The 20,862-nt window shown below is 43.9% G+C and overlaps 1 protein-coding gene across 1 annotated transcript in view; it reads right to left on the bottom strand.

Annotated features, from left to right (window-relative positions):
• The window catches only part of GUCY1A2 (guanylate cyclase 1 soluble subunit alpha 2), a 245,866-nt gene that overhangs the window by 20,050 nt on the left and 204,954 nt on the right, over positions 1-20,862 (bottom strand). The window contains 2 exon segments of the mRNA XM_040426272.1: positions 8,645-8,799; positions 20,288-20,431. Of these exon segments, the coding sequence (XP_040282206.1) occupies positions 8,645-8,799; positions 20,288-20,431 (299 nt within the window).

Raw genomic sequence — 20,862 nt, 5'->3', positions numbered from 1 at the left:
AATACCACCATTATCAAAATCGCCTAAGTTGTAATCGCAATGCGATAATATTTGCTATTATTAACCGCATTGCGAATCCAACTTTTATAATGCACTATTCTGACATAGAGTACTATATTTGTTTTATTAGTTAATTCTACCAATACCACCTATAGCAAAATTGCCAAAGCTGGAATTGCAATGCAATAATATTCGCTATCTTCGTTGATGTAGAATACTTCGCTATCTTTGTTGATGTAGAATAAAGAATACTTCGCTATCTTGATTCTTTTATTAACAAAGACATAGAATATAGCGCTATATTTGTGTTAAATCTAGATCTCCAAGATTAAAGAATAGGAAAGTTGCCTTATTATTAAGTTATAAGGCAATTAGAAGTTATAATTTATAACTTCTAATTCTAAGCTTAAAAATCGCAATATGCGAATGATTAAATCGCATATTAATCGCGATAAATACAAAAATGACGAATATTCGATTTCGACGAATATTCAAGCGAATATTTGCAAAATATCGCGAAATCGAATATGGCACCTCCCGCTCAACACTAAACAGTATATGTGCACTCATCCAACAGCTCAGAAGCTGAACGTGCTCCTGGCCAAGTTGCTGGTACTGCAGTCCCTCCCTTTTAAACTAGTGGACTCTGCAGAGCCGAGGTGGAAAGTCCCAAGCTGTCATTTCTTTGCCAAAAAGGCAGTACCAGCCCTGCACAAATATGTAGAACAGAAGGTGGGCCAGTCCTTGAGCCTGTCGGTGTCTGCCAAAGTGCACGGCAGCTCCGACGTGTGGAGCTGTAACTACGGTCTAGGACAATATATGTCCTTTACGGCTCACTGGGCAAACGTGGTTCCTGCCCAGCCAAACCAGCAACTTAGCCAGGTGACACCGCTTCCGCCCTCACGTTCTCACGCCGTTGGTTCTTCGACAATGTCCACCTCTGCCTTCTCATCCACCACCGTGTCCTTAGCCTCCACTGCAGGGACAATTCACAATGCTCCTCCAGCATACCACATGTGCAGGGCTCGGCGGTGTCATGCTGTTCTATACCTCATTTGCCTGGGCGAACAGAGTCCCACAGGGGAGGAACTGCTCCGTGTGATTTATCAAGAAATTGAATCCTGGCTGTCTCCGCGACAACTCAAAATCGGAACCATGGTGACCGACAACGGGAAGAACATGGTGTCGGTTCTGCGTCAAGGAGGACTGAGCTATGCGCCCTGCATGGCACACGTGTTCAATCTGGTTGTCAAGCGGTTCCTGAAGTCTTTCACCCGTCTGCAAGACATCCTAAAAATGGGCAGGAAACTTTGCACGCACTTCAGCCACTCGTACACAGCAAAGCACACCCTCCTTGAGCTGCAGCGGTAGAACAGCATCCCCAAACATAGGCTTATATGCGACGAGGCAGATGACCCAGGCACACCTTGGCAGTATGCAGTGAAGATGGAGGCAGGGAGTCCCTCTGAGTCACTTGCGCAAATGGCCCGCTGCATGCTCACTTGCTTGGGTAGTGACAGCCGAATTGGAGGGATGACTTCTGGCTTTCCACCTTGTTGTACCCTCGCTGACTGTCCAAAATGGGTGCCTTTTTTACACCCGCTGACAGGGAGGACAAACTGAACTACTATAGAGACATCCTATGTAGTCAGTTGGCCGCTGCCTATCTGCGCCATCATTCATCCTCTCGCAGGTCTGACTGGGGGGGCCCTCGGTGCTCTCGTTCCACTGCCATGGCTTCTGTGGCAGGGTGGGGGGGTAGGAGCAGTACCAGTTCCATCAGCACCAGCTTGAGTCTAGAGTCAATGATGAGCAGCTTTCTTAACCTGACTAGTGAACAAACTACTCACCAGCAGCAGCAGCCAGACCTGGAGCAGAACCTGAACCAGCAGGTGATGGCATACTTGGACAGCACCCTGCCACCCTACATTAAAGATCTCCTGGACTACTGGGCAGCCAAACTGGATTCGTGGGCGCAACTGACTGAGTTTGCCCTGAAAAAGCTGTCCTGCCCGGCCAGTAGTGTTGCATCAGAGCAGGTGTTTAGTGCTGCGGGGGCCATAATTACCCCAAGGAGAACTCCCCTTTCCACCCAAAATGTGGAGAGACTGACCTTTGTCAAGATGAATCAGGCGTGGATCAGCCAGGATTTCCACCCACCAATTCCTGATGCATCAGATTAGTTCATTCATGCTGCCTCACCCAAACCTTGACAAAAGAGACCGGTTTCTTCTGGCTACCTGCCTCAGCTACTATTCTGATGCTTCCACCCGCCTGATGCCACACATCTGATGCCAAGTGCTCCTTCTTACACCCACCATCGTCAGTGGGTACTGTTATCATCACTCACGTCCCCACTCTGTCACCTGGTCACTCTGTGGTCTCCTGATGCTGTTGCCACCTCACCATTCAGGTCTCCTCATGCTGCTGCTGCCACCTCCACACTATCTCATCTTGCCAGTCTGTGGCCTCCTCATGCTGCTGCTTCTACCTCCACACTCTGTCATTGTGCCACTCTGTGGTCTCCTCATGCTGCTGCCACATCCACACCCTGTCATTGTGCTAATCTGTGGCCTCCTCATGCTGCTGCTGCTGCCACCTCCACACTATGTCACCTTGCCAGTCTGTGGCCTCCTCATGCTGCTGCTGCCACCTCCACACTCTGTCATTGTGCCGCTCTGTGGTCTTTTCATGCTTCTGCCACCTCCACACTCTGTCATTGTGCCACTCCGTGGTCTCCTCTTGCTGCTGCTGACACCACACTATGTCACTTTGCCAGTCTGTAGCCTCTGTATGCTGCTGCCACCTCCACACTATATAATTTTGCTAGTATGTGGCCTCCTCATGCTGCTGCTAACTCAACACTATGTCACCTTGCCAGTCTGTGGCCTCCTCATGCTGCTGCCACCTCCACACTATGTCACCCTGCCAGTCTGTGGCCTCCTCATGCTGCTGCTAACTCAACACTATGTTACTGGGCCAATCTGTGGCCTCCTCATGCGGCTGCTGCCACCTCCACACTATGTCACCTTGCCACTCTGTAGTCTCCTCATTCTGCTGCTAACTCAACACTATGTCACTGGGCCACTGTGTGGCTTCCTCATGCTGCTGCCACCTCAACACAATGTAAATGGGACACTCTGTGGTCTCCTCATGCTGTTGCTCCTGCCACCTCCCTACTATGCCACTGGGCCACTCTGTGGTCTCCTCATGCTGTTGCTACCTCAACACTATGTCATTGGGAAAATCTGTGGATTTCTCAAGCTGTTCTCCCACCCTCCCCACTCCATGACTGGGCCACTATTTTGCCTTTTTGGCCTGGCTGACATCATCATTTATTTGACCCTTCTTCTGATCTGTCAGAAAGAAAGAAAAATGAGACGTACAACAAATCCTGTCTGTGTAGCAGCTGTAAGGCCTGTATTGTCCCATCAAAATTGGCTTATGATTTGGTAGCCAAAAGCAGGAGTGGGTACAAAACACAGAAGGCATGCAAATTTTCCATTCACGTGTTATCTCTGTTTTGGATCCACTCCTGTTTTTTTTGGCTTTAGCAATACTGATGTATTACTGACCAAATGCTGACCGAGTGAAGGCGGAAGCTCAACAAACAGGATCTGTTTTTCATGGGCTCATTGTTCTGATGGATCAGAGGAAGGGCAAAATAATCAGTGACTAGGGATGAGCGAACCTGTGGAAGTTTGGGTTCGCCGGGTTCGGCCAAACTTCAGGCCAAAGTTCGGGTTCGGGACCCGAACTTGACCCGAACTTGACCCCGAACCCAAACCCCATTAAAGTCAATGGGGACCCGAACTTCACTTTATTATTTTCCGTTCTAACATTTGTGAAACCCACAAATTAATGACCTGCCTATTGAGCAAAAGAGCGTTGTGCACAGGCCAGCAAACTCTGCTGAGGACATGCAAATGTGAACAGCTCTAAAAAAAAACGCCAACAGAATGTGCAGCTCCACTCCGTGGAACAGCAGCTCTGATAGTGTAATAGGTAAGAAGGATACAAAATGGAGATCACAGAGTATTACTACCATTGACAAATTTATTAATTAAAAACAATGAAACAGGAGAAGATACGGTGCAACACATTTCGAGAGTAGACCAGTCTCTTCTTAGTAACATAAAGACTGGGAAGGAAACATTACACTAAATATAGGGGAAAAACAGGAAATGGTGACAAAGTACGTCCCACACATGAATGAACAATAAAAATGAACCATTAAATGGATAACAATTAGAGATGAGCGAAGTATTGAAAAGTTTTATTAGAAATTAGATTTTTCAAAAAAATTATCTTCATGACGAATTAATTAGCTTTGTGATGAAGTAAGTAGTGGGTGCAATGACAGGGAGCCGCTCTCCGTCATTGTACCCCTCAGATGCCGCTTTGATATATGTTTGTGGAATCTGATAGAAATATTCGGGTGTAAAATAAAAAAATAAAAAATGTAATCATACTTACCTCATCCATTTGCTTGCGACGGGAAGATCTGGTGCGAAATGAAATCTTGCATGGCCCGTGATGACGACATCACGTCGGCCAGCGTGGTGACGTCATACGTTACTGCGCACGGGATCTCGTGCGAGTTCTTCAAGCAAGATGGCGGCGGTTGGCCCGTCGTGAGCAAATGAATGAGGTAAGTATGTTTTTTTTTTTTTATACACTATTTCAGGAAAAATCGATTCTCTACCATGAAGCACGAGGAAATTCGGCTTAGCGGCAAATCGAATTTACCCTGAATAGCACTAATAACAATGATTTAGTACCAAGTAACCTAAAATGGCTTCATTTAATCCTAAAAGAACCAACATATTTAATTTAAAGATACAAAATGACTCGGGGTTAACAAGTGCAGGGAATCTGTTCCCCACCGAATCACTAATCTGCTCAGTAATAATTAGCTGAAGACCAGATGTTTCCTTATTATGAGCTGACAAAAAGTGTCTCCATACATCCATACACTGTGGTTAACAACACCTTTGCAAATATTCTATCTACTGTGTGCTTATTCATGTTTGTTCTCATACTTTGCACAGTGCAGCCCACATATTGGATGCTGCACGGGCATTGGAGGTAAACCGCATACGATGTAGCACAATTTGAAAAGCTTTTTATCTAAAAACTTCACCTGTAGTCTACGAACGGGAATAGTGCCATGAATAATATTGAGGCAACACAAGCAGCGTTTGCTGCCGCATTTCCAAGTACCCACCAGATCCGACTGCCTGTGCTGCTTCAATATTATTCATGGCACCACTTCCTTTTGTTTGCAGACTACAGGTGAAGTTTTTTATACAAAAAGCTTTTTTAAATTGTGCTACGTCGTATGTGGTTTACTTCCTGCAACGTCTATGCAGCCCTCAACATGTTGGCCGCACGGTGCAAGGTTTGAGGACACTCATGAATAAGCATAGAGCTTCTTAATTCATACTCAAGAACTGAGTAAGGGGGCAAGTCTCCCGAAACGTTGCGTGGAGTATGGAGAAGGATAGAGTGATGTGCATCTCAGCAGCCCTCATGGTCTACACTTTTATTGAATATTTCCCAATGTGAAATAGGCCTCATGCACACGACCGTTGTTTTGGTCCACGTTGTTTTGCGGCCCCATTTACTTCAATGGGGCCGCAAAAGATGCGGACAGTACTCCGTGTGCTGTCCGCATCCGTTGCTCCGTTCCATAGCCCTGCAAAAACAAATAACATGTCCTATTCTTGTCCGTTTTGCGGACAAGAATAGGCATTTCTACAATGGGCCACCCGTTCCATTCCGCAAATTGCGGAAGGCACACGGGCGCTTACGTGTTTTGCGGATCCGCGATTTGCGGACCGCAAAACACACCACGGTCGTGTGCATGAGGCAATACTCAATAAAAGAAAGATTACGGTGAACTACCTGCTGTTCGTGAGTATAACAACCCCCAAAATGCCCGGACACCTGATACAGGTTATACTTACCTCGCCCCTGCATCCGTGTCGCTCCTGATGCTCTCACGACCACCGCTGCATCTCATCCCGGGGAGTGGGGGGTTCAGTTGGGATAGCCAATAGCAGGCCGTGACGGGAACGAGCCTCCCTAGCATTGCGGGTGACGCTAGGGAGGCTCGTTCCTGTCGCAGCCTGCTTTTGGCTGAACATCTACCCCCCCCCCCCCCCCCACTGCCCCCGCCAGATGTTTTTATCCATGAGACGGGGAGATGCAGCGACAGTCATGCAGGCATCAGGAGCGACGCAGGGAGTGGGGTAAGTATAATCTGTATGAGGGGCTCCTGCATTTTGGGGGGCATTATAAGTGTTGGATAACCCATTTAAGAAGCTCACTGTATCGCATGCTATACCAAGAGGTTAAAAGTGATCCCATGTTTGCTTATTGAACTTTCATTGTGGTTTCGGTGGGAGTGGTGAAGCTCCTTATGCAGACTAGGTGATTATACAGGTGGCGGTGATTTTTGATTGAAAGGTGTTGCTAACCACAGTGTATGGAGACACTTTCTGTCAGCCCATAATAAGGAAACATCTGGTCTTCAGCTAATTATTACTGAGCAGATTAGTGATTCTGTGGGGAACAGATTCCCTGCACTTGTTAACCATAAGTCATTTTGGATCTTTAAATTAAATAGTTTGGTTCTTTTTGGATTAAATGAAGCCTTTGATCATGTTAAATTATACTGAGTATATTATTTTAGGTTGGTTTGTACTAAATCCATTTAATGGTTGTGTGTAGGACATACTTTAAGTCACCATTTTCAGTTTTTTCCCTATATTTAGCCCTCATTCACACGACCGTTGTTCGGGTCTGCATCCGAGCCGCAGTTTTTGCAGCTCGGATGTGGACCTATTCACTTCAATGGGGCTGCAAAAGATGCTGTCTGCATCCGTTGCTCCATTCCCTGGCCCCGCAAAAAAAAATAGAACATGTCCTATTCTTGTCCGTTTTGCGGACAAGAATAGGCATTTCTGCAATGAGCCGCCCGTTCCGTTCCGCAAAAAACGGAACGATCATGTGCATGAGGCCTAAGGAAGAGACGCGTAGCAAAATATTGCCTGTTTTATTGTACTTGATTTATGAAATAGTACAGGGATAATAAACACAGTGATGTCACAGTACAGGGATAATAAACACAGTGATGTCACAGTACAGGGATAATAAACACAGTGATGTCACAGTTCAGGATAATAAACACAGTGATGTCACAGTACAGGGGTAATAAACACAGTGATATCACAGTACAGGGATAATAAATACAGTGATGTCACAGTACAGAGATAATAAACACAGTGATGTCACAGTACAGGGATAATAAACACAGTGATGTCACAGTACAGGGGTAATAAACACAGTGATATCACAGTACAGGGATAATAAATACAGTGATGTCACAGTACAGGGATAATAAACACAGTGATGTCACAGTACAGGGATAATAACCAGTGATGTCACAGTACAGGATAATAAACACATTGATGTCACAATACAGGGATAATAACCAGTGATGTCACAGTACAGGGATAATAAACACAGTGATGTCACAGTGCAGGATAATAAACACAGTGATGTCACAGTACAAGGATAATAAACACAGTGATGTCACAGTACAGGGATAATAAACACAGTGATGTCACAGTACAGGGATAATAAACACAGTGATGTCACAGTATAGGTATAATAAACACAGTGATGTCACAGTACAGGGATAATAAACACAGTGATGTCACAGTACAGGGATAATAACCAGTGATGTCACAGTACAGGGATAATAAACACAGTGATGTCACAGTACAGGGATAATAAACACAGTGATGTCACAGTACAGAGATAATAAACATGGTGATGTCACATTACAGAGATAATAAACACAGCGATGTCACAGTACAGGGATAATAAACACAGTGATGTCACAGTACAGGGATAATAAACACAGTGATGTCACAGTACAGGGATAATAAACACAGTGATGTCACAGTATAGGTATAATAAACACAGTGATGTCACAGTACAGGGATAATAAACACAGTGATGTCACAGAACAGGGATAATAAACACAGTGATGTCACAGAACAGGGATAATAAACACAGTGATGTCACAGTACAGAAATAATAAACACAGTGATGTCACAGAACAGGGATAATAAAACACAGTGATGTCACAGAACAGGGATAATAAACACAGTGATGTCACAGTACAGAAATAATAAACACAGTGATGTCACAGAACAGGGATAATAAAACACAGTGATGTCACAGAACAGGGATAATAAAACACAGTGAGCTCACAACACAAGGATAATAAACCATGATGGAGACACAACATTATAAATATCAACCTACTCAGGGTGCTATTGTCATCTAGCACAATTTCTACATTAGGACATCCTCAGTGTCAAGTACAGTATAATAATGCAAGTTTAAGAGACAAATTGCTCACCCTGACACCTGACTCTGACCCCTGATGTTGACTTGTGAGCCTGATTTTAGTACCTGACTTTAGTTACTCTTTGGTGTTTTAAAAAAAAGTAAATCCTATTCCATAATAATAAATAATAATCAAAGGATTATGACATATCCTGGTGACAAAATATGTTCAGTATCTACAGTACAATGGTGTGATCATTTATGAGCAGCATTCACTTACTGGTATGTCGTTGGACTAACGTTAATTTGTCGAGGATGACTCCCTGATTCAAATTTGCTAGCCAATGTGACGTTGTTTCCAAATAGACAATACCGTGGCATTCTAACTCCAACAACACCCGCAAAGACCGAACCGGAATGAATGCCTATTCTCATCTGAAAACAGAAAATAGTAACATTAGCGCAATATCCATGCCATATTTGCATTCCAGGTATAAAACATAAAAAAAACTAAAACATGGGTTGGGCTACATAGAAATGCTATGCTTTGTGCATTTTTTATATTTTTTTTATAATTTCACAGTTTATACTTGTTTGAGCTGTTTTTAGGTTTCCGATATCCAAACCTTCTGTTTCCTTTTGCACAGCAAGGTATAAATAATAGAATGTTGGCTTCCAGCCGCCACTACTTAGGAGCTTTTTGCATATGGATTTGCACAGCTCCAGTTGAATTCAATAGTAAATCTGTCTTCAGTAAGTTTCCTAAGCTCCCCCTAGTGGAGGTAACAAGCAATCGGGTTCATATCATTTAAATAGGTTGCTGTATGAAGAGAAAACGTAGATTTGGAGCTTTGCATAAAAAATAAATCTACCATCTATAAAAAATAGATGGAAAATACTATCTCCGGCCTCTACCTAACTTCAGCGGATCCACTGCCGCTTCTAAATGTAAGATAACTTCCTTGTTGTCTTACATTTAGACCATTTTCTACGCCTAAAACAGGAATAGAAAATGGTAAATGAGACGTGCCCCCTGGCCCGTCTCCTTCCCCGCCCGCGTTGAGCCCGCTTTTTTAGACCTGGTGTGAGCGGGGAGAAGTCGCAGATTCTATACCAGAGATACACCTAATTTAGTCGTATTTCTGTTTAATAAATTACCCCCTTTATGTCTATCCCTGGAAAACCCCTTTAAAAATGAATACTGACTTCTGATTGGTTGCTATGGGAAACAAGGTCAGTTTTTCCGCCAGTTACTTTAAATAAATGAGGCCTATTGTTCTGTCTTTAGATTAGTCACTGGTACTTAGAATCCTGATTTTCCAGATGAAAGCCGTTCCTCTGTTCTATAAAGAGTACATGTGTCTGCATTCGGCTGCCTGACATGAACGGAACATTGAAGAGAAAGATAGTTGCTTAGTAACATTCCGTTTTCAAGGTGACATTTAAAACTTTCTTCTACATTCATAGGAAACATCTGTTAGACAAGACACAAGACACATTTCTCTTCATAATGGTGCCATACTAATAGCATCAAGGCAGTTACGTGAGATCCCCTCTGCTAATGATAAAATGCCAATCCCTCTCGGCAGGCGTCTGCGCCAATTGCATTTCATTTTTAGAAACTGTCACTGGCACCGTGCCAGCACTGGCAGGCGAGGTATCGAAACTTCTAACTGCAAAACATATCTTCTAAAATAAACATTTGTGATAGATTTCCTATATAAGTGCAGGAACCCAATCCAGTAAACCAGTAACAGCCTAGAGCAAGATTGGTTCCTATGTAAAGGGAATGCATCATCTTTTTTTTTTTTTTACTAAGTAAAGGGCATCTGTCAGCAGTTTTGTACCTATGACACTGGCTGACCTGTTACATGTGCACTTGGCAGCTGAAGACATTTGTGTTGGTCCCATGTTCATATGTGCCCGCATTACTGAGAAAAATAAGGTTATAATATATGCAAATGAGCCTCTAGGAGCAACAGGGGCGTTACCGTTACACCTGGAGGCTCTGCTCTTTCTGCAACTCCCACATCCTCTCCACTTTGATTGACTCTAGGAGAAGTCAGGGCCAGATATGATGACGTTTTTACTGCCTGGCCCTGTCAATCAAAGTAGAGAGGGTTGCGACAGTTGCAGAGAGAGCAGAGCCTCTAGGTGAAACAGCAACACCCCCGTTGCTTCTAGAGGCTAATTTGCATATATTAAAACTTCATTTTCTCAGCAATGCGGGCATATATTAATTATGTAGTTAATACGGTTGAAAAACGACATAAGCCCATCAAGCTCAAGCAAGGGATAGGTGGGGACACGAATTTTAGAAAAAGGGGAGTGCGACCCAGATTTCTACACATTTTCATAACCATTAATGTCATTTACTTTTAAGAATTCCTCTAAACCCTTTTTAAATCTGTCCACTGTTCCTGCTGTGACCACGTCCTGAGGACGTCTATTCCACAGATACACCGTTCTTACAGTAAAGAAGCTTTGACGCTTCTGGAGACTGAACTTTTTCTTCTCCAGTCAGAGGCAGTGGCCCCTTGTATTTTGGGGGGATTTTACATGGAACAGATTTTTTTACCATATTTTTTGTATGGCCCATTTATATATTTATATAGGTTACTCATGTCCTGCCTTAGACGTTTCTTCTCAAGACTAAATAAATGAACTATTTTAATCTTTCCTCATAACTAAGACCCTCCATGCCCCTAATCAGTTTAGTCGCTCTCCTTTGTACTTTTTCCAGCTCCAGGGCATCCTTTATATGGACTGGTGCCCAGAACTGAACTGCATATTCCAGATGAGGCAGCACCAACACCTTGTAAAGTGGTAATATTACATCCCTGCCCCGCGAGTCCATGTCTCGTTTAATGCATGACAATATCCTGGTGGCCTTAGAAGCAGCTGATTGGCATTGTATAGTATGCTGTTATTTAATCCACAGCCACCCCCTTATCCAGGCTTCTACTTACTACATCCACAGCCGCCCCTCTGTCCAGGCTACTACTCACCTCCTCATAAAAACAAATCAGGTTAGTCTGACAACTTCTGTCCTTGGTAATCCCATGCTGGCTATTATTTATAATATTATTTACAGGCACATACTCCTGTATATAGTGCCTTAAGTGTCCTTCAAACATTTTTCCCACAACAGAAGTTAAGCTCACTGGTCTATGATTACCTGCAAAGGGCCTAGACCTTTTATTTGATTATGGGCAGCACATTTGCCTTGCGCCAATCACTTGGCACTGTACAAGTCCCTAAAGAATCTCAAAAAATTATAAACAAGGGCACAGCAATGAACTGAGCTCTTTAAGAACTCTTGGGTGAAATACATCTGGACCCGGAGCCTTGTTCACATATAGCTTTTTTCGTTTCGCTTTAGTTATCCAGTTGAGTATATTACTGGATGTATTAACAGCCCCAGCACCACAGATATCTGTTGGCCCTGTCTAGGGCTACAACGAGTACTCGACTAAATCGAGTAATTGGAAAAAATCCTCGATGCAAATTTTTTGCATCAAGGATTCGTTTGTGTCACGTGACCACTGAGTGGGAGTGAAGCGCATGCTATTACTCCCACTCCGTGGTCTCCCGCTGGCCCGCAAAATACTCACCTTTCTGCCTCCTGCTAGCTGCTCCTGGGCATTGCCATCTTGCCTCACGTGTCCCCAGGTCTGCTGCTGTGGCCCGGAAATGACGTAAAGGGACGGCCTACAGCTGACGCTTGGTGATGGTGGATCTCGGCATATCGGAGGTGAGCAGCAGGAGACTTCCTTGTAGCGCATACGTCGCCAAACAGACTGCTAGTTATTACTGTTACTACTGCCCGCGTTTCCTTCTCCCATAATATCAACCTTTGCTGGGAATGTTTATATCTGCCACATATCCCACCAGCTGCTACAGTAAGCTGCCAGAGACAGCCTCTGTAGTACTACAAGTCTCAGCATGCACTGCAGACTACCAGACAGCTACATTCAGCAGGGCTCTCGGTAGCAGCTGCCTGACACCTGGAGTCACAAGGTGTCACTTCCCTCCCACAGAAGGTGGATAAGGCATGGGGCAGATTTTCCATTCTCTTCCATGGAGGAGGGCTGTTGCATCATTGTCATATTGCACTCATGTTAGTCAGCTGTAAGCTATGATGATGCAGATCTGCTGACTCTCCCAGGGGGCTCCTGATACAAGCTGCCTGTGAACAGTGCAGGTTGTCAGGAGAACATTCATGCCTCTTTAGTTCAGTATACAAAGAGGGATAAATGGCTGCCAAACATCCGGGGTGCCGCTTATCTGCCTGCGGAAACAGGATCAGACATGTCTAGATCTAGTCTGACCCTGACAACATCAGCGGGATCCAACCCCAAAAGCTTCACTAATAACAAACACCTAGCGATAGACTGTACAGTAATCTAAACAGTAGTCTGATCCTATCAGCTTAATGGGGTTGTCCGACTCCTTGCAACAAGTGCTCAAAAACAGGCACTTAAAAAAAAAAAAAAAGAGTCTGAACACTTAATTTACTTTAGATGGGAACTCTACATATACTGAAAGTATACAGGCTCCATAGAAGTCTATAGGCCCATCTTGATTTCATCCTTAGCAGTGAGGAGAGAGAGCGCGATATATGTGGGTGCTTCTCTCCCCTTGTTCTAGGGATCGTGGGGGTCTCAGCACTCAGACCCACACTGATCTAAACTGTTGATATGTTAAGCTGATGGCACTGGGGTGGGGGAGAGCTGATGGCACTGAGTGGGAAGAGCTGAAGGCACTGGGGGACCGGAGCTGTTAGCACTGGGGTGGGGGAGAGCTGATGGCACTGGGGTGGGGGAGAGCTGATGGCACTGGGGTGGGGGAGAGCTGATGGCACTGGGGGAGTGGAGCTGAAGGCACTGGGGTGGGGGAGAGCTGATGGCACTGGGGTGGGGGAGAGCTGAAGGCACTGGGGGAACAGAGCTGATGGCATGGGGGGAGCTGATGGCACTGTGGGATAGTGGAGCTGATGGCACAGGGTGGTCTGATCAGTTTTTTAAAGGAAAACGGTCTATTAATTTATTTTTTCTTATTAGATTAGTAGTATAGACAAACCGCTCTCTCCTTACAATTCTGGATTGGGTGCTCTAGTCTCAAATTGATTCATTCGAATCAACACAGGCGTAATAAAAAGTATATATTATATAGTATGAGACTGGCACTCCCTCGCATGGAAATAGAGCAATAGTAATAGTGTTGTTATACAATATTTAATTGGCAAAATATATTAAAATACAACAATACAATACAATATTAAAATGACAATCGCTGCAGCGGAAACAATATCAATCCCTAAAAATATCTAAAATCGAAAACTTGAATAAAAACTCAAACAAAGTCCAAAAAGAAGGGGACCATACGTCCTGAATGTGCAAAAATATCGCAAGCCAAAAGTGTCAGTCTAATCCTTATAATAGTATTGGCATTCCTTTCTTATATGCAATGTAACATGCAAAATCCATACAAGGCACTTTTTCAAATATTCAGAATTGTCCGATATAAATATTCGATAAAGTATCCAATCGGACACCAAGTTGTTACTCACAGGTGAATGTCGATTCTATCCTGCAGTCCCAATATTCGATCCTTTTGATTTTTACTCACGGTATTTATTTCCGTGGTTCTCAATGATTAGCGTCTCACCTGGTTCGTTCGTCACTGGTCTCTCTCGATCGTTATCCACAAATCTCGGATCCGGTTATACGATCAGGGTGTAATATCGCGAGAGGTAAACTTATACTTGTACTGACCAGTTTGAATGGTTGAAATTCCTGGTCTTTATCTTTGGAGTGCTCTGATTTCTTTGTATATCTCCGGATATTAATAGACGAACTTCCAGTGAGGGTCTCTTGTTGGGGATGTCTTTGAAAAGCACCAAAACCGTTTCGGGATCTCCTTTCCCCTTCCTCAGTGGACTACCACGCGACCACTGAGGAAGGGGAAAGGAGATCCCCGAAACGCTTTTGGTGCTTTTCAAAGACATCCCCAACAAGAGACCCTCACTGGAAGTTCGTCTATTGATATCCGGAGATATACAAAGAAATCGGAGCGCTCCAAAGATATAGACCCGGAATTTCAGCCATTCAAACTGGTCAGTACAAGTATAAGTTCACCTCTCGCGATATTACACCCTGATCGTAAAACCGGATCCAAGATTTGTGGATAACGATCGAGAGAAACCAGTGAAGAACGAACCAGGTGAGACGCTAATCATTGAGAACCACGGGAATAAATACCGTGAGTAAAAATCAAAAGGATCGAATATTGGGACTGCAGGATAATCGACATTCACCTGTGAGTAAAAACTTGGTGTCCGATTGGATACTTTATCGAATATTTATATCGGACAATTCTGAATATTTGAAAAGGTGCCTTGTATGGATTTTGCATGTTACATTGCATATAAGAAAGGAAAGCCAATACTATTATAAGGAATAGACTGACACTTTTGGCTTGCGATATTTTTGCACATTCAGGACGTATGGTCCCCTTCTTTTTGGACTTTGTTTGAGTTTTTTTTCAAGTTTTAGATTTTAGGTATTTTTAGGGATTGATATTGTTTCCGCTGCAGCGATTGTCATTTTAATATTGTATTGTAATGTTGTATTTTAATATATTTTGCCAATTAAATATTGTATAATAACACTATTACTATTGCTCTATTTCCATGCGAGGGAGTGCCAGTCTCATACTATATAATATATACTTCTTATTAGATTACTCGATTAATCATAAAAAATAAATCAATAGAATACTCGATTTCTAAAATAATCATTTACTGCAGCCCTAACCCTGTCTTTCCTAAATAGTGTAAAACCCTGAATATTAACAGCCCTATCGAACATGAACATGGGACCAACAAAGATGCCTTCAGCTGCCAAGTGCACATGTAACAGGTCAGTCAGTTTTATCTGCTGACAGATGCCCTGTAAAACCAGATACTGGTACATATACTGGTACAAATCTGTACTTATTTTTTTTTCATTCTATTCTCTGTATTTGATTATGCCTGAGCCACTGTTCACAGCAGTCAGAAATATGCTATACTGGAGACACACGGGCCCTAGGAAACTGGTGTCTGGAGATGACTCATTGATTTCTATTGGAGAGTGCTGTGATCATGCTCTGTGACCTGTTAAGAGGTCATTGTGCAGGGAGGGGAGGAACCGTCACCTATTATTAATGGTGGATTCTGTGTTATATACTGTATAGAGGTGTTATATTTCATCACACTCCTGCCTGTGATGATAAAAGGATGACTGCTGAGCAGTTACCTCCATAGAACAGGGAGTGTCATCCTATTGTGAGGCTCATTAGTCAGTGTGAAAACTGCAAGATTTCAGGATTTGTTAACTAAATAATGTCATGGAAATTTAGAAGAAAAAACAAATGACCAAAAAAGTTTTTCACATAAAAAGCTTGATTTAAAGGGAATCTGTCAGCACAGACCCCCCCTATCCAACTGTTAGACAAATAGCTGTCATTAACCTGATTATAACGCTGTTTTTCTTTTGTTTATCCGAGGCCCTGTTCCCGAGTTAAGATACTCTTTCTCAATATTCAAATTAGGCCTTTGGTGCAATGAGGGCGTAGCCATTGATCTTGTTGCACAGAAGCTCCACTCATTTCTGTGATCAACCCCTCTCTCGCTGCTTGACAGGACCAGGTAGTGCAAAGCAGCTGGGGGGGGGGGGCTTGCCAAATAAAGTAATGGAGCTTGGGCTCAATAAGAGCAATGGTGACTCCTTAATTGCACCAAAGGCTTAATTTGAATATTGAGCAAAAGTGTCTTAACTCGGAAATTGAGCCTCAGATCAGCAAAAGACAAACAGCGTTTTAACTAGGTGAACCACAGCTACTGTACATGTGCATGCAAACAGTTGGATTGGGGGGTCGCTGGTGACGGGTCATTTTCTCAGAATATGTTTCTTTAAAGGAACATACCCCAATACTGTGTGTTTGTACCACAGGGCAAGTGGTTATCTGGAAATTAAACTTCTCTAGTTTATGAAGTGAAGCTTGTTCTGGTTTATGAAATTCTGCTGAAGCTCGTTTTCATGTCAAGTCTCCCATAGTCTTGCTCCATATTAGCATATGGATGGAACCCAAGTATCTTAATACCGCTATAGGGGGGCTTTTAACATGCTCTTAATTGGCAGCCTTGGAAACAGTAATTATTAATACTGAACCCGCTGTCTAAGAGACCATCCATGAACGCATTTAGAAAAACTTTTGAACCTTAAATAGGTTTACCGAGACTTTATTACTGATGACCTATCCTCTGGATAGGTCATAAGTATCTGATTGGTGGGGGTCTGACACCCGGGACCCCCGGCGAACAGCTGTTTGAGAAGGCGTCTGTGAGTGCCACGGCCTTCTCACAGCTTTTCCTGGACCAGTAATGACACGTTTATTGGTCACGTGGCCTAGAAGCAGCTCAGCCCCAGAGAAGTGAAAGGGCTGAGTGCGATACCAAGCACATCCACTATACAATGTACGGCGCTGTGCTTGCTGCGCATAAAGAAAGCAGCGGCGCTTACAAGAGCACCAGTGCCTTCTCATACAGGGGGCCCGGGTGCCAGACCACCACCTGAGGATAGGTGCTCCAAAAAGAACACATGCCTTTAGATGTCTCATTACTCGTTTCACTTCAATGTGACAATTACGATCACTAGGCCCAAGTGGATCGGCAATGATTGAATTGAAGTATTTTTACCAATATGTTGCCAATGAGCAGCTCTTGCAATATTTCTTATATTATAAAGTATTCCCCAAGAGTGAAGGAGAGCGGTCACTGACCGCTGCACGGCATGAATGATTCCTGTAGCAGAGAAGTTGCCTGCGTGGCATATATACAGTATACGGTATTTGAAAGGGTCTTCAGACAGATCTTCCTGCACGTTTTGCTAGTTGGTAACATAAATCACACACTGACTCTCCCTCATTATAGAGAGTGCTAGTCACACAGTGTGCACTGACAGTACTGAGTGTGAGCTACATTCTTATGGGCAGTGTGATTAGTGTTGTAGACCTGCAGTGTCGGAGAGGGAGGGATTATTTATCTTGATGTGCTCTCATGGGCTTCTCTCCACCCTGCACATTCAATCATTGCTGATCCACTTGGACCTAGTGATCGTAATTTGTTCGACCTTTTAAACAGACCTTGAGACATGATGTGGATAATAATTAAGCCAGAATCTCATCTGCAGACAGCTGTTTTGGGGTGATTGCCCCTCATCAGTGCAGAGCAGAGAGAACTGGCTTAACTAGGTGAGAGGCCTAGGTCAGAATTTGTGGAATACTATATCTCCTTATACTGTATATATCCCAAATCCTGACCTAGGCCTCTCACCAGGGACATAGCTGGAAGTGACTGGGCCCCACAGCAAATTTCTGTATGGGCCCCCCCGCCCATCATCATATTAGTCTCCATGATCTAATTAAAAATATACTATTTTTACCGCCACTTGTCCTTTCATTTTTAATAAAAATCGTTTTTATTTATATGCAAATTACCTTCCTAACGTGCCCAAGGGGCTGTCCCCCCGGCAATTTGTGCCCAGCCGCGCCCATTATCGCCAAGCCCAGCGCTGTCCCGCTGTTATTTATTCACTGCTGTCCTCGTCTTTTTTTTCTTCTAAGTGAGCTGTAGTCTCGCGCATGCGCCGATGTTACTCACGCACGGGCCCATGCGGTATTCTGGTAGCAGCCTCAAGTAATGTAATCGCGCATGCTCCAGAAAGCGGAGAAAGCTAGTGCATGCGCGATTACACTACTTGAGACTGCTGCCAGGACACCGCGCAGGCCTGGACGTGAGACTATGGCGCACTTAGAAAAAAAAAAAAGACGGGGACAGCGTGAATAATTAACAGCGGGGCGGCGCTGGTCTTGGCGATCATGGGCACGGCTGGGCACAAACGGCCGGAGGGACAGCCCCTCAGGCACGTTAGGAAGGTAATTTGCATATAAATGAAGAGGATGAGACTTGACTGACACGCTGCTGGGCACCAGGCCACTTGTCAGCCCGGGCCCCGAAGCAGCCGCTTCCCCAGTGGTTACGCCACTGCCTCTCACTCTCACTTGAAAAAAGCTGTGCAGCACCTTTCCTGCAGTGGGTGACCAGGGACAGGGAAAGGCTGCAAAGAGGTTGGTTAGAATTGGTGAGGACCCAGACCCCACTGATTATAAAGTGAAGTGATATACTTTCCACTACTCAGATGGAAATACCCCTTTAACTAGAAGGAATTCCTCATTGATGCCCTACAAAAATTATCAGCTACAGACAGTGCTTTTCTCTCACTCTGGAGGACCCTGCTTCTCCAGGCTTTACACTGACAGTGCACTGACTTGAAAGGGCACCATGTAATGTTTTACATGTCAGGTCTGACTGGACATTACAGATGACCAGATTCCTAGAAGTAGGGCACTCAAATATTTTCTTATCATCGGGTGATCCTCCAATTGTCACGCTGGACAGGATACAAGATACACAGAAAACAACCAAACCAGTGTCTAGGCAAGAAGCTGGGGATAAAGGTCACCTCCTGACAAATCCCTACTAGCTCTCCCTAGACTTCTATGCCCACGTTCAGACCCTGAAGGTGGGAATGAACGTGTCCTCGTGCCTGGGCTGAAGATACCCTAATATCCCTAAGATTGTGAAAGGGGGAAAGAGGCAGCTTGCTCCCTCAGGACCTGGAGGGGGCAGGTGTCTCTCTAACAGCCCAGACAGACAATAACAAGAAACACAAAACCAACCTATCTTGTAAGTGAGCAGGAGCAGGAACAGCAAATGCTTCCTTCCTTCCTCTCAGCAAGACAGAAGCTATAACCCGCACAGGACACTGGGAGTGGGCATAATTTAAAGGGAACCTGTCACCAGTTTTATGGTGTCCTAACTAAGGGCAACATAAATAAGTGACTGATTCGCTTAGCAAAATGCTGGGTCACTTTCTTTAATTGACCCAGTCAATCTGCCAACGTCTTGTATTGAAAAGCTCCAGCTGATAATGATGAGTCATGAATATTCATGAGCTCCTGACTCTCCCCGCCCACCTGCTGCTGAATGACAGTTTGTTTCCATATGAATCAGCAGCAGGTGGGCAGGGGAGTGGCTATAGCGCTGAATTAAATATACGCTGGACTCCATGACATCACGCTGGACTCTAATTAGCTCATTAGCATGTGGCATGCGGCATCTTTGTGTGTATATTATGAGGTAACCATCTGTCACACCAGTAAGTGAATACATCTAAGGTACTTTTTAGTAGTTAATGATTGTATATAATTAGTTAGATTATAATCAAATATCCACATGACAGGTTCCCTTTAAACTGAAACCAACGACCCCACCCAGTGCACCTGAAGGGAGGCGGATACAGCTCACTCTAAAACAAAAACAAAAGGCTACACACGTGCTGCTAACCTGGCAGACCTTCGCACATAACCTGAGCAGGGCATGACACAAATGTGGACAACACCCTCAGCATTATTCCTTGGCCCATTAGAGTATCAAATTTTGTCACAACACTCGGCGTGAATTTAAGAAAATAACAGAATATGGATATAAAGGAGACTTTCTCTGTGCCCTACTATAGTAGAAACAGCTGTCATCTGAAAGGGGATATCTGCTTTGACAATCCTTTTTCTGCTGGAAGGATTGACGGATGATACTGTTCATAAAGTCCCACAAGGATCAGCTCTTATTTGTGGAAACCATATTACGTGTTCAGTTATCCTGCAGCGCCTCCGCAGGAAAATGAAGGCATTACACAGTTCCTTTTGAAATCAATGGACTGTCTGATGTACCAGGCCTTCCCAGGAGAGATAAGTTTCTCCCCTCTTTGTAGACATTGTAGCTTATAAAAGAAAGGTTAACCCAGCGTTAAACACTTACCCGAATAGGCCTCCCATCAGGAGTGAGAACTTCTTCTGATAGCTCCATCATCTTTAAAGCCATTAGTGCAATGGGCTTGGCATGGCATTTGTTCTTCCTGTGAAGTCCAGCTGCCACGCAGTATGCATCTCCAATAGTTTCCACCTGTTTCAGACAGAACATATATCTGGTCAGAACAATAAGGGTCATCATCGTATATACATGTAGAAAGAATAAGTTGCACAAATCAAGTTAAGATTGTGAATATATGCATTTTTTCACTCTTTCCTCTTAGTCCATAGTAATGGAATATATCTTAATGTGACATACAATATGCTAGCTACATTGGTGCCTTCATGACACAGTAGGTGGGAAAAAGTTGCTTATACCTACGCATCCATAGGCAGAAAAATCACAATCTCCCCCTAGTGGCAACAGAAGGCAGCCAAAATGTCATTACTTTATGTATACTGTTGTGAGACAATATACAATGCTATTAGATGTTTTACTGAATTACCCCCAATCTGGAATATGATCCATGAATAACAGCTCCAAACTCCAGTTTGGGAGGTTATACAGGCATTAGCTCATGGTGA

This window comes from Bufo bufo, chromosome 3, assembly GCF_905171765.1.
Source record: "Bufo bufo chromosome 3, aBufBuf1.1, whole genome shotgun sequence".
Classification (NCBI taxonomy): Eukaryota; Metazoa; Chordata; class Amphibia; order Anura; family Bufonidae; genus Bufo; species Bufo bufo.
This window is presented reverse-complemented; position numbering and strand designations above follow the sequence as displayed.